A 19,796-nucleotide genomic window follows, 5' to 3' on the forward strand; every position below is an offset into this window, starting at 1 on the left:
GTGTTTCACATTACTGTAGCTCATTAGAATAAATTATGCACAACTAGATTCATAGCTACACAGTGGCACTTCCAGATGCTTCAAATATTTTGCATTCTTTAAGGTTGAAAGTTTAAGTGCTAGTATCCTAGATATATTGGTAAGCACAATGTACAATACAGGTGGTGATGACTGATGAGGCATAAAAGTTCTTATACCAGTATTATTTTGAAACTTTGAAACCTCGTTGTTACCCCCCCCCCTCTCATCGGTGGGGAGGGGGGCACACTAGCCATTTCTAGCATGTCTGTCCAAAGCAGTGACTATTGCCTTGTACATATGCCACGATCTATAATATCATAAGAAAGTACTCTTCTTTTACATTTCTACTAGAACACTTATTTCTAGACAAAGGCTTCCTGAAACAAATCACTTTGCAACAAAATGATACATGTGTTACAATCACCCCAACCCAAGCCAACCCTCCTGCGCCTGAACAGCGCGGCCCCGTGAGCAGATATTTGGCGTGTGCTGAACCTACAGGTTGATGGTCCTGTCCAGGGTGAGGGAGCGGGTGGAGCCGTACTGCCCGCCGTACTGGGAGGTGTTTCTTGGCCATCCCGCCGCTGGAGTTCGCTGCACGACAGACATCTTGGGTGGACGTGTGGCGCATGCGTCAGTAAAAAGGGTCGGAGGTCACTGTTTCTGGCGCGTAATTTCGAAAGGACGAGGTCTCGCGATTCTCATGATTCTCTCATATCAATATCTCCGACTCCCCACGCAAAAAAAATTCTTTAAAAGTCATACTTTCTTTCTGGAGCGCTAAACTTGGACTCATGTTTGATCGATGGACGAAAAGCGAAACTTAGTCTAGGTCGTAGTCTGTGTAACACAGACGCGGTTTAATCAGGCTACTCTGTGCCCTCAATAGGAATCCCATGACAATACTTTTCTACTTTATTTTCGCCCTATTTACTTTCTGCAGCTGCTTGATATTCAACAATATGACATTCAAGGTTTGAAGTACATTGGGCTTTGTAAAATTTGGGTCTCTTTGATAGTTTCTGGATCTTACAATGTCCGGTGGACTTTTCGTGATACGAAATGAAGGCTTTCGAGTATATGACGCCTAATACTATGGGGCTTTAAAATAACGTTCCTTTTCTACCAAAACGATATGATAATATAATAGCGGATGTGTGAAACGATTTGAAAATTCGTGCAACTTTATTTGTTGTTCTTCTTTTTCCCGACTTTACAATTCTGACCAATACTCGACAACCAGAAGTCATTCCAATACAAAGACGTAGACAGTTCAGTTCATTTGTCCAGTTCAGTTGGCCTCTTTCATTGCTTCCTCTATCAGCTTGCCATAGATGTTCTTCAATCACATAAAAAGTTGTAAAAGTAACGTTATATCTCATACCAGGTCTCCATGAAATAGTTTACTGTATTTCAAAATCTACATATAAGTGACGAAAAATACTGCTTATTTATTTCTAAACGCAATCTAATTGCATAGTAAGTATCATACATATACATGTATAAGCATACATAATGCTACTTAATGAATGTCTCAAATCAAATCAAAACAAAATTGATTACTAATGTGATTACGCATGATTACTAATATGCGCATCGAATGGATTTCTTAGATTCATACAGCTGGAATGATTATGATTATGACATGGATGTCTTAAATTCTCACAGGAATGATGATAACTACGAAGTTGATGTGTACTACGAATGATTAAGACTACTAAACGGACGTCTCAAATTCGACAAGTAGACAGCCTTCCGTCCGTACTTCATTTAAGCGTTCGATCAGTTTTTCTGGACTGGGTCTTCCCGATGGGTCAGAGGACCAACATGACGTCATTATTCCGTACAGAGTACCTGGACATTCTGGCGGAAGTCTGAGCCTGACGCCACGCCGAAGAAGCCCTACCAGCTCAGGGCAGTTCAGTTGCAGGCGTCCGTCGTAATGTGGTTCGTCTCCGAGTGTAGCGATCTCCCACAAAAACACGCCAAACGACCAAACGTCGCTCTGACATGTGTATTTGCAGGACTGTAAGGACTCCAGCGCCATCCTTCCTTTATTCCTTTATTCCGATACCCTTTAGCCCTATTTAGGGCTAGTCTACCAGGATTCATATGAAACAATGAAACATACATAAACAAACGCAAATATATACACAAACATACATGTATATACCATCCACTTGAGTGGAACCGGCACATTGCCCTGTCCATTCGCAGCCACGTACTGAGTGTTGGTGTAGACATCCCTGGCTAACCCGAAGTCGGCAAGCTTGGCGACATCACCCCGAGTGATCAGGACATTGCGCGCCGCCACATCGCGATGGGTGATCCTTAACCGTTGGATGATATTTGACTCGGACGTTTTGTGATCCTTCTCTTCATGTATAGCTACCAGTATGGCAGCCTCTCTACAAAAGTCACGATAGCATTGCGTATCCTCAGTTCGAACCGACTTAGCAGCGACGGTGACTTCCCCAACAGGTGTACGTAACTGTGATTTTCTCACATAGCCAAACATCCCCATTCCAATCATAGGTCCGGGGGAAAGATGGTTGGACTTCCTTTCCCATCGCCTCAGCCATCCCGGCTGCAAGTCCTCTTTAATGTCCTCTTCCAAGCGTTTTAACTCGAGACGCCTGGTCTCCTCTTTGTCCTCGCGTACGCAGCAAGTTATGCGCCTTTTCTTATACAGCACAACTAGCATTATGAGCACAAAAACTACTACTGAGATGAGGGGCACAAGAAATGTAAGCGGCGCGTCATTTCGAAAAACCGATACCTCACATGTAGGTCCTGTCCAGGCCGCCGAGCATTTGCAGGTGCCGTCCACGTGATGACAGGTGGCGTTGTTTCTACAGGTGCAGATCTGATGGCAGCTCCACCCGTAACGTCCAGGTAAACAGGGTTTGCTACAGTCCAGGCCGACCCAACCCTCTGTGCAGTTGCACGAGCCGTCTCTAGGCAGACACACACCGTTTTCAGAGTCACAAGTCTTATTACAGCCATATCCGTACGTGCCCTGGGGACATGCGGACTGGCACACCGGTCCCGTCCACCCAGCGGGGCACACGCAGCCAGCCCACCGGTCACAACTGGCGCCGTGCAGGCAGCCGCACACGGTCTCACAGTGTTCACCTGTTCTTCCTGGGGCACAACTGTCAACGTCCAGCACTATGTCTGTCTTGAAAACTTCCCCACGTGAGTCGTTTACCTGACAGGTGTACGGTCCATTATCCGTTGTCTTTATGTCGGTGATCATAATTTCGTTGTCATCGGTATCTGTCACCATCTTTGTTGACCCGTTTGGAAATATCCAAGACGTTGTCACGACATCAACGTCGTACACTTTGCAGCGTAGCGTCACGTTTCCGGATATGTACAGATCACGCGGATCGCTAGGTGTCGCTACAATGGAGATGACGTCTTTGGAAATATCACAGGCGACACCTGTCCATCGACGCTGACACTTGCAGGCTCCGTTAAAGGCATGGCAATAGGCCCCGTGTTTGCATATACACACGTTCTGGCAAGCGAAGCCGTATCTTCCTGGAGGACAGCCGGTTGGTTTAATGTCTATCCAGAAGTAGTTGATGGCAACAATGTCCACTGTTAAGTCAGACCCTGATACTGGTCTAATTCGTATGGGCGGTATTGTTTCTGGTAGCTGGCACACGAAACGTCGTTGATTTCTTGACGATGTTGTCAGAGAAAGGTAAACGATGAATTCCTGAAATTTGTTCATCATCCAGTCATTAGGGACGTTGTCTTGAACGTAACTCAACCGAGGATCGTAATCCGCCTGTTTATTGATCAAGTTGACGACTACGATATTCTGATCCGAACTGGGCCCACTGAAACATGATAAAGAATGTATCTCTGCTGACCACAACTGTTCTGCAGCCACTTCGTCATTCCCGTAGAAGACAGCCCAAAACACATCAGCCCTGCAGTCCCCGTTATCTGTGTTCACTATTAAATGTGGCCGTGGATGCAGGTGTAAGTCTTTAGGGTCAGTAAGTCTTACTGTTGACGACAAAACGTCTCCATCGCTCGTTACAGCCTCCGCTTTTCCATCCACCTTCAATAACCAGCCTCGATCTTCTCCGGTCTGTTTAACCACAGGTGTCTCACAGGTGGCGTTGTAGACGGGAGGATAGCCCTGGACGTCGATGACTTGTAGCCTTAACTTCACCTCGCCGTCAAGGTGTCCTAAGATGAGGACTTTAAGAACATATTCCGACTGGACCAAGTAATCCAGGGGGTTGGAGACATGAAGGGTGCAGTTTTCGTTCACAGCGAAGCGGCCATACTGGTCTCCGTCTACAATAAGACACGGAAGTTCCGCTTTTTCTGCTGGTAACGTTATGCCAAAATGCAGAGGTATGTTGACAACTGCTGTCCCAACGTCGGCATTTTCGGAGACGGGCACGGTCTTCTCCTCCTCGGAACAATAACATCCCACCAAACAGGCAACGAGGAATCCACAAATGTAGGGGAGGCCCAAGCCAGAATGGTCCGCCGCCATAGTTTTGATACCACTCACCGTCAGGCAACCCTTGAAACAAATCCCTCTCCACAATGGGCCTGGGTTAAGATAACCCTTACCATTGACCTCTATGCCCTTACCCTATTTGTCACCCTGTGACATTTATAGCTACAGGTGGGGGCGTGCGCATTCGTGTGTCACAATGGAAAGCGGAACAAAAACAATGCTCACCGAAACTCACAGTGACGCACTATTCAGAAACTCTTGCTTTGGTTAAAAAAGTTAGAATACAACGAAAAAAAATTCAAGAAATACGTCTATGCACTGTTGTGTTCTCAAAAAATCTCTACAAATGCCTGGATACGGCAGTCACGATAGAAACGAGACGTGAGAGGAAAACTATGTGAAGCACAGCAGTATTCTCCAAGCAGAGGTTTCGGTCGATATTTTTAGCAGGGAGAGGAACGTTGCAAATCGCCAACACTCCTAGCCCACTCGACCGAAACCTCTGCTTGGAGAAGCTCTGAAATACTACAATGACGTCTGTCGCCAGCCGATAATGTTTTACTGCTATTGTTTCAATGTATAGAATTGGTTTACTTTTCAGAAACCATAGAGGCTATCTATGTGACTGTAATTACGAGGGGCCTTCAAAAAGTAATGACACTGGTTTTATAACAGGCTCATTTTTTCATCGAATGAGTTGAAATTTGGCACAAAGGTACAAGCATAACTGGTTATATCCTCTTGAGAGTGAAATGTCACAGTTTGTTGAAGTAAGGAGCACCACATACACAGGCCTACAATTTAGAATTGTATGGCACATCTTGTTTTAATGTGATCAGAGACGAACTGGTACAGTTGCATACAACCTTCTTTAAATATTTGTACCAGTAGATAATCATATCTCCCATCTACGCGTACGCCATGTTGATGATTTAGATGTATATTATATGTCTGTATCAGTCATGTTACTTTGGCTGTGTATTGACTAAAGGTAGGAAACAACCTAGTACCTTTATTTAAATAGATTCAATAGACAGGTTGAAATGTACACTTGTGCTTTGTATAATTTCTGTTACTTTGTATCATTGGTGACATGGTTAGTACATATGTTTAATTCCACTTATGTATCTGTCATGGAAAACTCTGGGAATTTAGAAGACTGTAAGTTGTAAAAGAGTTATAATAGCTTTGCTTTTCTTAACTACATGTGCAACTATGTGTATTGATAACTGTTTGACTATGTGCATGAAATTAGTTGCCCATAATCTAGGTTTCCACTTTCCTCAAAAGGGGAACTTTAGGCAGTATACATGCATATGGCACAAAATCCTTATATTGTGTCATTCAGTTTCCATCCTTTGATTAATGGTTGCACCAGGGCCACAGCAATGAACTTTGCCATAAACAAATTCACCACCTAGTGATGGAATATTTGGTTGCAATGTAACTGTTGAAAACAATGCTTTTTACTTTATATCATAAGCTTCTTCAGACCAACGTCCTTGTTCAGACTTATCCTGAAAATTGTCTATACATGGCCTCAAGCTTCTTGTCTTCAAACTTTGGCACGAAGTTCACCTTCGCAATCTGGTCAAACCCCTCTGTCATCTGAGGCTCCACATATTTTTTCCGATACGAGAATATGACGGGGTCGGCGACCTTCACGTGTCCCGCGCCTGTGTAGGTCATGTCACGGAACCTGTTGTTATGGCGACACAGGTCCAGCGAGGCTGCCATAACGAAACAGCGACACGGCGCCTTGGCCTGGCGTGCACAGTCCACATATCGCTTCCTGGACTCCACGTCAGGGTTGGTGTTGTCAACCACCACTCTCTTCCCGCCGGCCAGCGCCTGGCTGCACGCCGCCACGCACTTCTGCCACGTGCCCAGCACGTCCCTGTTCACGTGGACGTATCCCTTGGAGACCAGGTTCTGTTTGACGAAGAACGTTTTTCCCGACGCAGGACATCCCACCATCACTATAACCTCAGGAAATGAGGACACCAGACTGGCGGTAGGTGTTGAATACAGAGGTCCGTCTGCATCCAGCTTTCTTGGGTCAAAATCGGGTAGTTTGAACGTGGCTTTTCTGTACCCCAGGAAATACTCCTCTGGAGTGTGGAAGGTGAGTCCGATGTTCAGTGCAAACAGACGATCGCTGCAGGCAAAGTCCTTCTTCCTCCCCGGAGCCCAGTTCACCAGTCGTCCTGCTGCGTCCCCCACGTAAAAGCTGGCACCTTTGTCCACGGGTACACCGTCGTTTCCTCTCTCTACCAGATGGTCCCACATGCCCGTTACAGGCTTCCTGTACTTCCCACTCCCCCTAGCAACATACACCTGAACTGCAACGCCAAGCTTGGCCACTATGTCTTCCAACTTCCTTCTGTAGTCCTTTTCATTGATCTTGCCCCTCTGGATGCCCATCTGATTGGTGAAGAAGACAACCTTGTATCCTTCGGAAATCAACTTCTTCAGCCTTCCAGGAACTTCTGAGAATGCAATTTTCCAGTCGAAGGTGTCTTGTGCAAACACCCTCCCAGATTTGGTGACAATAATCGTTCCGTCAATGTCAAAGCTGGCAACCTTACTACACCCCTGTACCCCCTTACTGGTGTAGACTAGCAGCTCACCAAACTCTTCCCAGCATGCATCAGTGGTCGGTCTACCCGACTGTATAGCTGAACCCCCGGGTCTAACCTTCCCTGCCGTGTTGTTGTCAGGTTTTGCCGCTCCCTTTGGTGGAGACTGTGCCTCGTACATCTGTCCTAAACGTTTCAGTCTGTCCTGGATATCCCTCCTATGTTCTGAGTCGGATTCCTCACTGTCTGACATGTCTGTTAACTTGTCCTTGGCTTGTGGTTTCCCCTGATCCTTCCCCTGCCCACTGTCTTTATCATCCCCTGATGCCTCACTGTCTGACATGTCAGCTAGTCTCTTCGCAGGCTTTGGTTTCTTTTTGGGTAAAGGATTTCCCTCAGGACTAGCTGGTCTCTTGACTGCCTGTTTCCTTTGGAAAAAGTCCAGGATGTTTTTTCCTGATGAAGCACTATCTTTCACTGTGCCCTGTTCTTTGGCAGCCTTTGCCACTTTATGTTGTGGTTTGTTGGTGTCAGTGTTTGAAGAAAATTCTACACGATGAGGAAACTTGTCAAACAGCATACAGAAGTCCTGGCCATGCCTCAGGGTGGCGGTTTCACCTGGGTTGAGCTGTTTTCCTCCAACACTGCAGGGATTGGCACCCAACTGTGTGACATATAGGAAAAATGTTATACATGTGCTACTATACTATACTATCGTGAACTCTTACTTTCAAAGAGATGATGTTTCTGTTCAAAAACATTAACACTTTACCACTATGCAATGTACATGCACAATCAGATATAAAATCATTGATGTACTAGTACTAGGTAGGGTGTCATGTAGAAAACCATCTGACTGTGTATTGTAAGTCCTACATAATGGACTAAATGAAGCTGTGTGAAGTGTATATTATGACATCACTATCCATGCATAACTACTGAATGACAAACCTGTTTCAGTGTCACGGTTTTCTTGTCATGGTTTGCTGTCAGCTCAACTGGAAACAACAGCAAACAATATTTCAGAATTACATAATTGTGCATTTTGGCCCTTGTTTCACACTTGCTCAAAAGTGTAGGGGAGGGGAAAACATACATGTATTTTTACGCAGCTATTATTGGGTATGATGGTTGTGATGAAAAAAGAAGAGGAACTGAGTCTAGTTTCCATTGTCAGTTTCCCACCAGGCGAAATGTCTCCTTTGTATTCATAGTGATACTATTCACCAGAAAAAGGTCATGTTACATTGCAAATGATAAAAATAGCACAATTGAAACTTAGAACGAGGAACAAATGGCTGTTATCAAAGTCATATATCACAAGAACGAAGAGACAAAATTTCTCTATAAGTGTTGGTTCAGAACTTCAGAGACAAAGGTTCAAAGTCTGCCAGAAATATTTGCGGTGGTTTTCGCGCTTAAGTCTTTGATAGTCAGGAAAAGGTATAATATCATACAGGCTCAATGAAACTGTTGCTTGTAGAACTAGACGAGAATAATTATGCTGAAGGCCAGATGAGTGTGGTACATGTACCCTGTTTTCTGGAGCATTTCTTATCAGCTATTCTGGTTTCTGGTCCCCTCCCCAGGACCACAGGCTGGTCATGTGACAGGGGGATGGGGGCGTGGCTGTTGTCAGCTGACACGAGCACACACCTGTCCATCTCACCTCTGAAATTATACAAAATTATCAGTGTATACTAAAGTACAATTACATGGTATGGTACACAGCATTCATGGGATAATTAAAAAGCTCCTTGATTCAACCAATAACTTCACTAACATTCAGTTACATATAATTCTAGTAATTCTTATAATAATGTTGTAACTTGGCTTAGATGTTAATGCTTTGACTTTATTTGGATCAACAATTAGCTTGACAATTTCTGTTATAGCATACAACAAAAGCATAATGTTACTCATCGGAATGGCATGTTCCAATGGAACTTAACACTTTGCTTATCTCAATGTTATGTTTGTTTGTTAATGATGCCATCATATAAGTCACTAGGTTATAAACAAAAAAATAACATTGAAGATAAACTTAAATTATGAAACGTAAAGTTAACATCAACTTTTTAGCATAATGGGGAAAAGTTGGATGTATTATTCCATGTTATATGGAGCATGCTGAAACTTGTCATCATGCAACTTTACAAGAGCTCAATTTATGGAACTCATATTGTACAAATGACTATGTTGTTAACATCTCATAGACCTTTACTGGCTAACGTTACATTTGGAGTGTATATGAAGTTGAAATATTTCTGCCCCCCTCCCACAACTAACCAACCATTCAAACCATTTAAAATTTAAAAGTTTACGTTTTCATCTTTCATACCAACACTGCCTACCTGTTTATGAATGCCTTGTCTCTGTTTTCATGGATTCACAGCTAAGATATAGAAGGATTTGGCTCTTTTTATCAGATATTTTGTAGAAAAGCAAGACCCAAGCTCTGCTCTGAGCTGATGACACATGTGATCTTCACAGTGTAAGGGCGACATACAACGGAGCAGATTAGTACTGCAGTTTCTAGGTTCTGTCTGCTACACTGTTCGATAGAAGATTTTGTATGAGAAGCCAAGGACCTGGGACGTCTTTGGTGAAGCATAATTCTTCACTCCAGAGAAGTGTAGTGATGTCTTCTTTTTTCAGCGCGAAGTTTGCTATAGCTATTAAATTCGGTCGTAGTTTGGTGGCCGCAGCCAGGTGAGGTGTAATTTTGTAATTTCTTTAAGACCACGCAGCAAGGACAGCTAGCGACCTATACACGAAGTGCAGTAATGTTTTCCGCTAGGGTCAAATCTCGCGAAGTTTCACGTGGCATCCGGGATATTTTCCTTTTCTCGGCCTCTTTCCCTTCCACCATTTTTCAAGGTAGGTCTGAGATTTGCCTTTTCTCGTTAGATGGTCAATATTTCTGATATAGCGCATACCCGGCAGTAAAACTTCGACCCAAAAGAACAAAAAAGTATTCAAGATTCTACCTTAGCAATATTATGTGTCTCCATTGAGACTGACTCGTTTAAAACAGTGACTGATGTCGCCTTCTTTCTGGCGACTTGCATGCACATGGCCCAGTAAAATGGCGGATGCCGATCGTTGCAACGCGTTGTGGGAACATCTTTTTGCACACAGCTGCTCATGGGCAAAAACTACGATCGTGTTTTGGCTAGACGATTGTTTCTAATACCCAACTGAACTATTTTGGACGATAAGGGTTGTACCAAGTATGTTTGAGAAAATAAAAATGTTGTGTATTAAATACCCCCCCCCCCCTCATCTTGGATAGAAATTATTGGTTGCTGGACTTCATGATCAGGCCTAGGTATACTATAGATACGACCATCAATTTACAAAGAACTGTTTGTGCTGCTCCCATAATATGTGTCGAACAAACCGTAACAAAAATGTTGTGTCCACTTTCCCCACAGATGCCTGGTGGTGTGACAGTTAAAGACGTGAACCAGCAAGAGTTCGTCAAGGCCTTTGCTGCCTTCCTCAAAAAGTAAGTCACTAAGAAATTGGGCCATGAAAAAACATGTGGTGCAGGGGGAGTTCCTGGACACTCTGCACCCATGTGTGTAAATAAGACTGGCATATAACCAGACTCAGGGTTCTCCCCAGAATGTTTCAGTATAGTGGAGGGGCAGAGGCGGCGGCAGGAAATTTCGTCTGGGGGGCCGAACTTTTACTGACAGAATTTTGCGGCACACGCTTACGTAGCGCCGAAGGCGCTACCCGTCGCGCCTCCGGCGCGACCACCCTAGGGGGGTTCGGGGGCATGCTCCCCCGGGAAAATTTGAAATCTAGACCCTCTAAAACGGCATTTCATGTGTTTTGACGGGCAAATTTTGTTGCCAGACTAAGCTAAGTTTGATGGCAATTCTGTTAGAAAGACACATGGTTTTAGCGAGGGCGATGCCCCCAAAATATTTTCACGATTTTGAGTGCCGAAGGTGCGAGCTGTTGCAAGGTTGGTCTTTGGAAATTTCGAAATCTGCACCCTCTGAAACGACATTTTCTGTATTTTGAGGGACAAGTTTTGCTTGCAGACTATGCTAAATCTTATGCCATTTTTGTCAAAGAAAAATATGTTTGAGGGCGATGACCTAAGCTACCACGCACAAATTTTCACCATGTCGTTGTGAGCGCCGGAGGCGTAAGTCATCGCTAGGGAGGTCCGGAGAAAATTTTAAAATCTTGACCGTCTGAAACGTCATTTCCTGAATTTCAGTGGCACATTCTGCTTGTAAACTAAGCTAAGTACGATAGTACAATTTCTATTGGTTTAAAAGGTTTTTCAGAGCAACGCTCCCGCAACATATTGTCCTGCGTCGAAGACGCAGTCGTCACAAGGGAGGTCTGGCAAAATTTTGAAATCGGAACTCTCTGAAACGCCATTTCTTGCATTTTCAGGGGTAAACTATGCTGTTAGACTAGCTTGATTTTATGAAATTTCCATCATCAAAAAAATACACAAGGTTTCAGCTTGATTTTTTGGGGGGGCGACGCCCCCCCAACATATTTTCCAGGGGGGCAGCCGCCCCCCCTGCCCCCCCGGTGCCGCCGTCACTGAGGGGCTGGCAAAAATAACCCGGACCAACGCGCTGTGCTTTCATGAAAATGGGTTCATTTTGCAATGACAGAGGGAGTCAAATACTACAAGTATAATATATTATAGTGATTTCTATGTTGTGAAGTGGCAAAACGACTATTGTTTTGATCATCGCCCATTCACAAGCCCGTACCTGTACCTGAATTTTCTGTACTGGTACCCACCCCTAGTAGTCAAATGGTAGTACTAGTAGTACTGACGCATCCAAATAGTAAATTTGTACAACACTTGTTGTATTACTTACACACCCACAGCTATTTAACTTCTCTAGATGAGTTGCTAGCAGATCATGCCAGATGGGGGAACAGTTTTCTGGTGCAAAGACTGAAAGAGAAGCAACGCAAGTGCTTCCTTGGCTGGAATTTATTCCTGACCATAAATGCCCCATTGTTTCCTTGTAGGTCAGGTAAACTGAAGCTGCCAGAATGGGTGGACCTGGTCAAGACTGCACCACACAAGGAACTGGCGCCCTATGACCCTGACTGGTTCTACCTCAGAGCAGGTCAGGAACAACCTGTGTTTTTGACACAGACAATGACAGTTTAAATGCTCAAGCTGTGCTATGTTTTCTTTAACTTTTTTTAAGAGATGAAATGCTTTGTTTCTTCTGCCAGAAAAAAAATTAGCCATAAATTTTCTGCAATCTGGCCTAATTCTCTACAATGATACTAAATTACTTTAAAAATGTATCATAAGCTGTACCCAACACTTTCCCATGCCCCCTCCCCACAGCGTCCACAGCCAGACACTTGTACCTGCGTGGTGGGGTCGGCGTTGGCGCCATGTGTAAAATCTACGGCGGTCGTAAGCGCAGAGGCACCAAGCCTGCCAAGTTCCGCATCTGCTCCCGGGGCGTGTCCAGGACGGTGCTCCAGGCGCTGGAGGGAGTCAAGATGGTGGAGAAGGACGCTGCAGGGTAGGTGGAGATTACACTACGACATGCCTGCTGGGTGGGAATGTTTCAGGGCTGTCTCAAGATTTAGATTTTTTGCCGACCCAATCATTGTTTGGGAGCCAGTGTTATTGATTTTCGTTGCTAATTGTTTTATCTGACAAAAATACATTTTTGTACTTTTCATGTCATGTATATCAGACTTAATGACTAGGTGAAAATTTTGTCCATCCAAACAAGCAAACTTCCTTCTGGGACAGAGGGACAGGTCCTGGAGACAGCCCTGGACTGTTCTCAATGCAAACAGCTGTATACTGTGTTGGGGCAAAATTATGTAATACATGGTCTTCTCTTGTGCATATGGTTCCTCAACTTTGTTGTGCACTTTGATTTTCTTAGTACATGTATTTGAAAATGGGCTTTGTAGTATTATATGGTGTATGTTGCTGTATGAGAACCATTACCATTGCTTGTATGACCTCTTCACCGCAAACCTAAAACTATCATGAACATTTTCCCTTGTACAGCAAAAACCTGCATGGCAGTTTCAACTGCAAATTCAAAACCACCATGAACCATTGTCTTCTTGCGACGTTAGATTCCCATGAACTGTATGCGTAGTCTGACTGAGTTGTCTCTCTCCCCACCCCAGTGGCCGCAGGTTAACTGCCCAGGGGCAGCGGGATCTGGACCGTATCGCTGGTCAGGTGGCAACCGCCATGAGGAAGGCCCAGTAACGTGGGCAGAACACAGGAGAGTCATGTCATAGAAATAACCTCTGGTGGAAATAAAACTTCCAAGGTTTCCTCAGCAATGGTGTGGTGTCTGTTCTTGTTAGTTTATTCTGTCAAATGTATACATTACTGTATTATATATACATGGCTGTTTACCCATCCTCCTCAAGCACAAAATGACTGAAAAATGCTCTGCACCAGGTCATTGGAAAACTGACAGATGCTTGCAAAGTTGGTGTGATATCAAAAGTGGAAACCATATTCATTTGGGTTGGTTATTGTAACAAAACGTTTTTTTCTTCTTGGACCAGTCTTGAAAAACTTGACCTGAAAAAAAACAGTGGACCGGATTTACAACCAATTAGAAAATAAAGAGATTATACTGGCACTATGGTGGCAGGCATTTGTGTTTTGCGGCTTACCAGTCCAAGAAAATAGCAAGAGTGGAGTGGAGGAGAGTTGGTAATTCTTACTAAGTTTCTACAGTCAAACTTGGTCAATTTAACCTGTAGCAAAATGGACAAATTTTGAGCATTGCCCATTTACAAGTTGTCACAATTAGGTTCAGGTCTGGATCCTCTGGACCTGGACCGTACATGACATGTACCAAAATTTTCAGTACTCAATTTTCTGTACGCCAGAAAAAATTATTTGCAACAAGGCCTGTGTTTGGTTACAGTTACACTGTTCCTTTTGTAAACATTATTGACTTGAGTTGATTTGGAAGTGCAGAACTCACACTTTGAGGATGCATGGCCATCATTCCAACTTTGCTGTGCTAGGGATTGAATTTTTTTACCTGGGCATGGAAACTATGTGTCTTTACTGGTGTTTCATACAAAGTATAGAATTCATGCATAACAAACCTTCATAATGAAAGAAGCACGAAATTGCATGAGGTGGACAGATTTTATTACAACTTTCACCTGATGATCATTATGGGACATTTGCCCAGACTAAAAGCTTACTGGAAGCATCACATTAATATATACTACTATATGATATTTTGCCCCTTCTTCATTCTGAAAATAACCACACTAAAGCCACAGAATTCCTGATTACACTCCTGATAGTGTTAATCTATGCAGGTGCACAATACTACAGAGAAATATGTACCTTCGACGTTTTGTAGTACAGCAGAGATAAATATGCATCTTCCACAACATTGTGTACCACAGAGATATTTACACCTTTTAGAAGAATTCCTATCCATAGTCTTCTCGTTAGAAATAAGTTACACTGAAGTCAAAACATTAACTGCAGTTTTCCCATCATCACTGCTATAGGCTAAACTTATATGTACATAGAATATTTAAAAGGTAAATGCATATTATACAAGCATAATGTTATTTAGTACTAGTATAGTACAAAGGTTAACAGTAGGAAGTACAGTTACAGGAAAACAACAGGATTCAAGTAAATGCAGCAAGTTGCAGGCATTATAGTACAACAGATATTTGATATCTTTTACTGCAAAATAATCTATGAATTACAATGCAAAGAGCAGCTGTCTGGCGACAATCCGGCGTGACCTGCGCAGTAGCCGGGCAGCGATCCTGGGTGACCGCCTACCGACGAATCTGCGGCTGCGCACTCCGAGCCTGGTCCTGCTGTACAAACCGCGCCTGCGTGTTGGGGTCCGGGGTGGGGACGGGGTGTGTCCGCTGACCCCGCGCCACCGCAGTGGTGTGAGGGCTCGGACCAACCTGTGAGGGACAATAATCACTGTCCAGTCAGAAAAGACGCTGAAAGATGTAACAACATAAACTTGGCGAATAAAGTTAGAAAAGCTGATATGCTTCGGTCAAATGTCCTGTGATAGTAAATCAGGCCTGGCTCTACATAATTCAATCTTACCTGGGTGGGGAATCTGTCTCAGCCTCCTCCCCGTCCCTGCCGGCCAGTGTGTCGAACAGCCCGTGTAGCTCCCTGTTCATGGCGGGCCCACCGGCGGCGTTGTACCGGGCACGAACCTCGTTCTCATAGGCCTGGAGGAAACACAGGACATGTACTTTATTACTTCTGTATGCATGGATAGCACGGTAATACGCATTGTTAATGCACTCTTAAAAGCTATTAAGGGTTTCTACCCAATACAGTAGAACGACAACTGATTGTTTGGGCTTAACCAGGTGACCCATCGTTGCACATTGGCTGTCGATCCCACAAAAGTTAAGTGTGGAACTCGTACAACTCACGCAAGAGGAGATCCCGGTGCACCTACCATGAGTTGGTCCGGTCCCCGCTCCCGGTAACAGATCGCCATCAGGAAGTCTATGATGCAGGAGAAGTTCTCCAGCTTCAGGTGGCAGCCCTGAGTCCGGTTGGCCAGGTCCTTGTAGAAGGCCATGGACGAACCACTAACAAACGGGAATAACCTGGCGTTAGACTGGGTCACAAAGGTAGATGATGCTAAGAATGAAGCATAGAGAGTAAGAATTGTTCCTTGGGGGACCACTGAGGCACGATGTCAGTGATTCAAGACTCACCCGCCAGCCTGGACAGCATAGATGTGCACGCCGGTCTCATTGTGAAGCCTGTCGGTCTCCTCTCTCCAGTCGATGTTGTCCGTGTTGAGACCGTAGCTGGGCTCGTGTGGGTCGGCGTCACCGATCAGGACCAGGGAGCGCTGCGTGCCCGGCATCCAGGACAGCTCCGTCCGGACCTGTGGGTGGCGAGGGTTTCTTTTAATTTTACTGTTCAACTGTCCTTTGCTCTTTTGCCGTTCCACCAATCGTACATATATTTTAAAAAGAAAACGATGTTAGTAAGATTGGTTGATACGTTCAGAATATCTGTCCATCGTGAGCGGAAACCAACTCAGGGAATCACTCTTACCTGGCGTAGGACAAGCTCGTAGCATTCGTCGCCGTCATATCCACACGTGTTTTCCACGGTGCGCACAAACTCGCACAGCTTGTCGGCGTCCGTGGTGAAGTCCACCCACTTGGTGACGTAGGTGCTGGCGGCGTCCTGGTAGTCTCCGTGCGCGAAGATGGCGATGCGGATGCCGGGAATGTCGGCGTGCAGACGGCGGATGATATCCTGAACCTGCGTGGACAGGTGGTTACAACGTTAGAATGATTAAAAAAGCGAGATGATCAACTTTTTTGATGTGCAATGCTAACGATACACTGTGTTCGGGCAAGACCTTAATATGTCTTAATTCTAGTTCTGAAAAATGCGAAAATACGTACCTCTCTGCGGACCTCAGCGATACAGCCGCCCATGGACCCCGTGGTGTCGAAGGAGAAGACGATTTCCATCGGCCCCCCTGGCGGGAAGCGTGGAACGACACACGGAGAAGGGACCGTCTCGTCTTCCTTGACTTTCTTACACGTAATCATGACGTCAGCTGCCTCGGCCTTCCTCTTCCCAGCAGCAGACCCCTTCTTCTTGTCCACCGCGGTACAGCTGGTCTTCACCTCGTACAAGAACTCCGTGTTGGGAACCAAGACGCGGTTGTAAGACGTGCTCTGGATGAAGACGTCGAAGTCTGGGATGTTCTTCTTGTTCAGGGAGAAGTTGGAGTCGTCTTGAGGAATGCCGAGGACTTTCCTGACGGCGTCGCCGCTGACGTAGGCTCCGTCCGTCTTGCGACGCGCCACCACCTCCTTGTAGCGCTGGATGGTCTCGGGTTTGGTCAGCTGGTAGAAGCCCTTCCCCTTGGCGAACTCCAACTTGTTGTCCTTGACGAAATCTCTGATTTTCGTCTTGTTGGGAACTTTCAGGGTCTCAAAGCGGAATGCGGAAACAGCGGCGGCGACAGGCATGTTGTCTGTGAGGACGGAACGTAAACGTTTTTAATAAAGCTATGAAGGTCATTTCATGTATTTTATAATTAGAAATATTTTTGCAATGCCCTTAGGAGATTGTATTACATATCTAGGTATAAATCTTACAGCTACATTTTACATTTTAACCTGCGATCACTTAAGGTAACAGCCAGGGTAACAGCTTATTCCTAACGGTGGTTTATTCATATTACAAATTAACACTTACCTTAGACTATTCGTCGAATCTGATGCTCCAAGATAAGTTGAACAGCTAGGAGTTGAAGATCTCTTTCTTCAGGCCTCGCGGCTCCTTGAAGTCCACCTGCAGTAGATGTGGGTCTGGTCTTCCCTGTCACAACCTACTTCCTATATAGGATTCCCGCGCTCGCGAACTCGTCTCTGATTGGCTGCTTGCTTGACGTCAGTGTGCGATAATACTATTGCGCAAGCGCGCTGTTGTATTTATCGGGCTTGTTTGGACCCGTTCTTGTCTGATGGACTAGTTAGGCAGAAACGTGCATGGGCAAAGATCGCATGTTTGTATCCTGCCCGGGCCTGCCTGCGTGTGTATACAGGTCAATAAACACTGACTGAATCCTGGGTACGAGTCACCGCTACGTCACATAGCGTGCCTCGGCAAGATCACTTCCGGGTAAGCGTAACCCATCAACAGTCGGTATTTAAACAGAACATCCTGGCTTCGAGGAACACTGCCATCTGATTGAACATTTGTGGAAGGAAGACAGTGGGATCGTCAGTCCCTTGATCCAAGGAGGTTCTTGCTTGATCAAAGCACAAGTGCCGTACACGTGAACACGGTAAGGCGTCTGCTTGTTGTTGTAGGGCCCTGTGCGGTAGTAACACGGACCTTGTTGGTACACCATGTTGACACGATACTGATTGGCAGTGTACGGTACGCTACCTGTACGAATAACAGGTGAACGGGTTGCTGTCCCTGTAGTATTAAAGACAGGTGCATGGACATCGTAGCCTGTTGTCATAGCCTACTAGGGTCTACTAGTCATCGGGACTTCAGCAGCTATAATGGTCCGTAGATTAATGTGTTTACATTGATGCAGATTGCTGCATATCACATGTTACACAGATACTCGGGGGCCTCATGCAGGACCTCCGTTTACTAGACTGAGAAGTGTTCGCAGTGGCTTTATGTTCGCGTTTTTCATGCTGACCCTCTTCATTGCGAGCTTAAACCCTCGCGGATATTTCCATTTTTAACAGCATTGAAGTTAAAATGCATTACAGTTTCAACCACGAACGTAAAAAGCCTACATGTAACGTTATAACCGTCCCTATCTTTATATAATGCAGTTCGGAGGTCGTTAATCAAAGTCCAAACTACAGGTACTACGTCGTAATGCAGACATCATGTCCTATCTTCTCAAAAAGAAGTCTAGAACTGACCGTAGCCACTTACGCGTAGTGAAGTTGATTACTGACAATACATATGTTTACAACACCAAGCTACAAACGTCAAATCTAGTTCTTTAATATCTGCATTCCACCAACATAGTTTACATAAGGAATCTAGCTACCACCGAGTGTTGGATTTCTTACAAAGGGGTATTGGGTAATGTAAACGGTGCACAGATCTACACGTGTCATGATTCCATACCGATCATCAGATCTTTTGCTGTACAAACAAGATGCCCCCCAGGGACGCCATGCATGTAGGCTGAACAAAATGGCGAAGCCTTTGTACTTACTGTAATGTTACACCTACTTAAGGTAAACAAAGCCATGTCTCAATGGCACGATCTAATACATGTTCAACCCAGGCTCTGGGTTATTTCGGGTCAGAAAAATAGTTGAGTCACGCGCAGGTAGGCAAGCAATAAAAACGTAGGGATTTCACAGTTGCGACAATACGTTATTATGGAATAGCGTGCTATTGGCTACTTGGTACTACAATGGCCTTGCAGTACATATCCTTACGAAGGGCTGAAATGTATTTTGATGACACATGTATGTAATGAATGCAGGCAGTGCTCAGCGGCAAGAGAACTTGGTTTGATGCTTTGCTCCTTTGTTTCTGTTAGAAATTAACCACAGACCGCTATTTTATTTATCTTTTTTATTGTACAGCTGTATTTCATTCACGAATCTTTGTGTCGGATCAGCTTTCAGGCCTTTTTATTTATAACCATACACATGTTCAACTTATATGTAACATTTTTTCTTTGTGTGGCGCCAGGCAACATGGCTTCTCCCGTCAAGTCGTCCCGGTTCCACACCTTGAAGGTCACGAAGAAGACATCTATCAAGGACTTTGTCTCGACTCACAAGCTGGAGTTCGAGAAGGGCAAAGGGTTCTATCAACTGACCAAGCCAGAGATTATACAGGTCTGAATTTATGGAAGAAACGCTCCGAGCTCCACTAGAGTTTCAAGATGTAGCGTTATAAACATTTTGTGTACAGGACATTGAAGTTTTCTTTTACACGACCAGTAAAGTCTGACCTGCTTACGTTTCGATGTCTGTCAGACATTTTCTTCAGAGCTTTTGACTGGAGTGCTGCTCCTTGCCGCTATATGTAGTCGATGTAGGTGGCGCTTTTGCGGATAGAACACAATCCCAAAAGTTTGTATTCCCCCTCGTCCCGGAGAAAGTGTTGTGTACCAACCGACCTGATGAAATTATTCTCGGGAGCATTTTGTGTACAG

At 44.8% G+C, this 19,796-nt stretch overlaps 6 protein-coding genes across 9 annotated transcripts in view; 2 read left to right on the top strand and 4 right to left on the bottom strand.

The window, feature by feature from the left end:
- Nucleotides 1–698, bottom strand: part of LOC118417325 (cleavage and polyadenylation specificity factor subunit 5) — a 42,532-nt gene extending 41,834 nt beyond the window's left edge. For all 4 annotated transcript variants that reach the window (XM_035822855.1, XM_035822854.1, XM_035822853.1 and 1 more), the window contains exon 1: nucleotides 521–698. In XM_035822855.1, the coding sequence (XP_035678748.1) occupies nucleotides 521–630 (110 nt within the window). In that variant the 5' untranslated portion in view covers nucleotides 631–698. The remainder of the gene's footprint in view (nucleotides 1–520) is intronic.
- Nucleotides 699–1,193: 495 nt separating this feature from the next.
- Nucleotides 1,194–5,224, bottom strand: LOC118417013. The gene has a single exon (XM_035822337.1). The coding sequence runs from the start codon at nucleotides 4,544–4,546 to the stop codon at nucleotides 2,120–2,122; it is 2,427 nt and encodes an 808-aa protein (XP_035678230.1). The 5' UTR covers nucleotides 4,547–5,224; the 3' UTR covers nucleotides 1,194–2,119.
- Nucleotides 5,225–5,320: 96 nt separating this feature from the next.
- On the bottom strand, nucleotides 5,321–9,621 carry LOC118418019 (bifunctional polynucleotide phosphatase/kinase-like). The gene is made up of 4 exons (XM_035823814.1): nucleotides 9,447–9,621; nucleotides 8,627–8,763; nucleotides 8,044–8,090; nucleotides 5,321–7,756 (listed from the first exon to the last, which is right to left on the bottom strand). Exons 2-4 carry the CDS (start codon nucleotides 8,754–8,756, stop codon nucleotides 6,026–6,028), a joined length of 1,908 nt encoding a protein of 635 aa, XP_035679707.1. The 5' UTR covers nucleotides 8,757–8,763; nucleotides 9,447–9,621; the 3' UTR covers nucleotides 5,321–6,025.
- Nucleotides 9,622–9,870: 249 nt separating this feature from the next.
- Nucleotides 9,871–13,416, top strand: LOC118417660 (40S ribosomal protein S19). The gene is made up of 5 exons (XM_035823294.1): nucleotides 9,871–9,972; nucleotides 10,530–10,603; nucleotides 12,115–12,215; nucleotides 12,446–12,629; nucleotides 13,258–13,416. Exons 2-5 carry the CDS (start codon nucleotides 10,530–10,532, stop codon nucleotides 13,340–13,342), a joined length of 444 nt encoding a protein of 147 aa, XP_035679187.1. The 5' UTR covers nucleotides 9,871–9,972; the 3' UTR covers nucleotides 13,343–13,416.
- Nucleotides 13,417–14,197: 781 nt separating this feature from the next.
- LOC118417659 lies at nucleotides 14,198–17,470 on the bottom strand. Its single transcript, XM_035823293.1, has 7 exons — nucleotides 17,342–17,470; nucleotides 16,537–17,117; nucleotides 16,178–16,390; nucleotides 15,829–16,004; nucleotides 15,564–15,699; nucleotides 15,197–15,327; nucleotides 14,198–15,045 (listed from the first exon to the last, which is right to left on the bottom strand). The coding sequence occupies exons 2-7, from the start codon at nucleotides 17,110–17,112 to the stop codon at nucleotides 14,829–14,831; spliced, it is 1,449 nt and encodes a 482-aa protein (XP_035679186.1). The 5' UTR covers nucleotides 17,113–17,117; nucleotides 17,342–17,470; the 3' UTR covers nucleotides 14,198–14,828.
- Nucleotides 17,471–17,634: 164 nt separating this feature from the next.
- Nucleotides 17,635–19,796, top strand: part of LOC118417658 — a 6,560-nt gene continuing 4,398 nt past the window's right edge. Inside the window, exons 1-2 of the mRNA XM_035823292.1 lie at nucleotides 17,635–17,933; nucleotides 19,328–19,476. Coding sequence (XP_035679185.1) covers nucleotides 19,333–19,476 — 144 coding nt within the window. The 5' untranslated portion in view covers nucleotides 17,635–17,933; nucleotides 19,328–19,332. The remainder of the gene's footprint in view (nucleotides 17,934–19,327; nucleotides 19,477–19,796) is intronic.

Source organism: Branchiostoma floridae, chromosome 6, assembly GCF_000003815.2.
Source record: "Branchiostoma floridae strain S238N-H82 chromosome 6, Bfl_VNyyK, whole genome shotgun sequence".
In the NCBI taxonomy this organism is placed as follows: Eukaryota; Metazoa; Chordata; class Leptocardii; order Amphioxiformes; family Branchiostomatidae; genus Branchiostoma; species Branchiostoma floridae.

Coding starts and splice junctions, on each gene's coding strand:
- LOC118417659 (XM_035823293.1), bottom strand. CDS start 17,112: ATGCCTGTCGCCGCCGCTGTTTCCGCATTCCGCTTTGAGACCCTGAAA. Junction 16,005..16,177: donor ACGAGCTTGTCCTACGCCAG/GTAAGAGTGATT, acceptor CGCCACCCACAG/GTCCGGACGGAGCTGTCCTG. Junction 15,046..15,196: donor GAGACAGATTCCCCACCCAG/GTAAGATTGAAT, acceptor TGTCCCTCACAG/GTTGGTCCGAGCCCTCACAC.
- LOC118417660 (XM_035823294.1), top strand. CDS start 10,530: ATGCCTGGTGGTGTGACAGTTAAAGACGTGAACCAGCAAGAGTTCGTC. Junction 10,604..12,114: donor TTTGCTGCCTTCCTCAAAAA/GTAAGTCACTAA, acceptor GTTTCCTTGTAG/GTCAGGTAAACTGAAGCTGC. Junction 12,630..13,257: donor GTGGAGAAGGACGCTGCAGG/GTAGGTGGAGAT, acceptor TCCCCACCCCAG/TGGCCGCAGGTTAACTGCCC.
- LOC118417013 (XM_035822337.1), bottom strand. CDS start 4,546: ATGGCGGCGGACCATTCTGGCTTGGGCCTCCCCTACATTTGTGGATTC.
- LOC118418019 (XM_035823814.1), bottom strand. CDS start 8,756: ATGGACAGGTGTGTGCTCGTGTCAGCTGACAACAGCCACGCCCCCATC. Junction 8,091..8,626: donor GAAATGCTCCAGAAAACAGG/GTACATGTACCA, acceptor TGTTGTTTCCAG/TTGAGCTGACAGCAAACCAT. Junction 7,757..8,043: donor AAACCGTGACACTGAAACAG/GTTTGTCATTCA, acceptor TATGTCACACAG/TTGGGTGCCAATCCCTGCAG.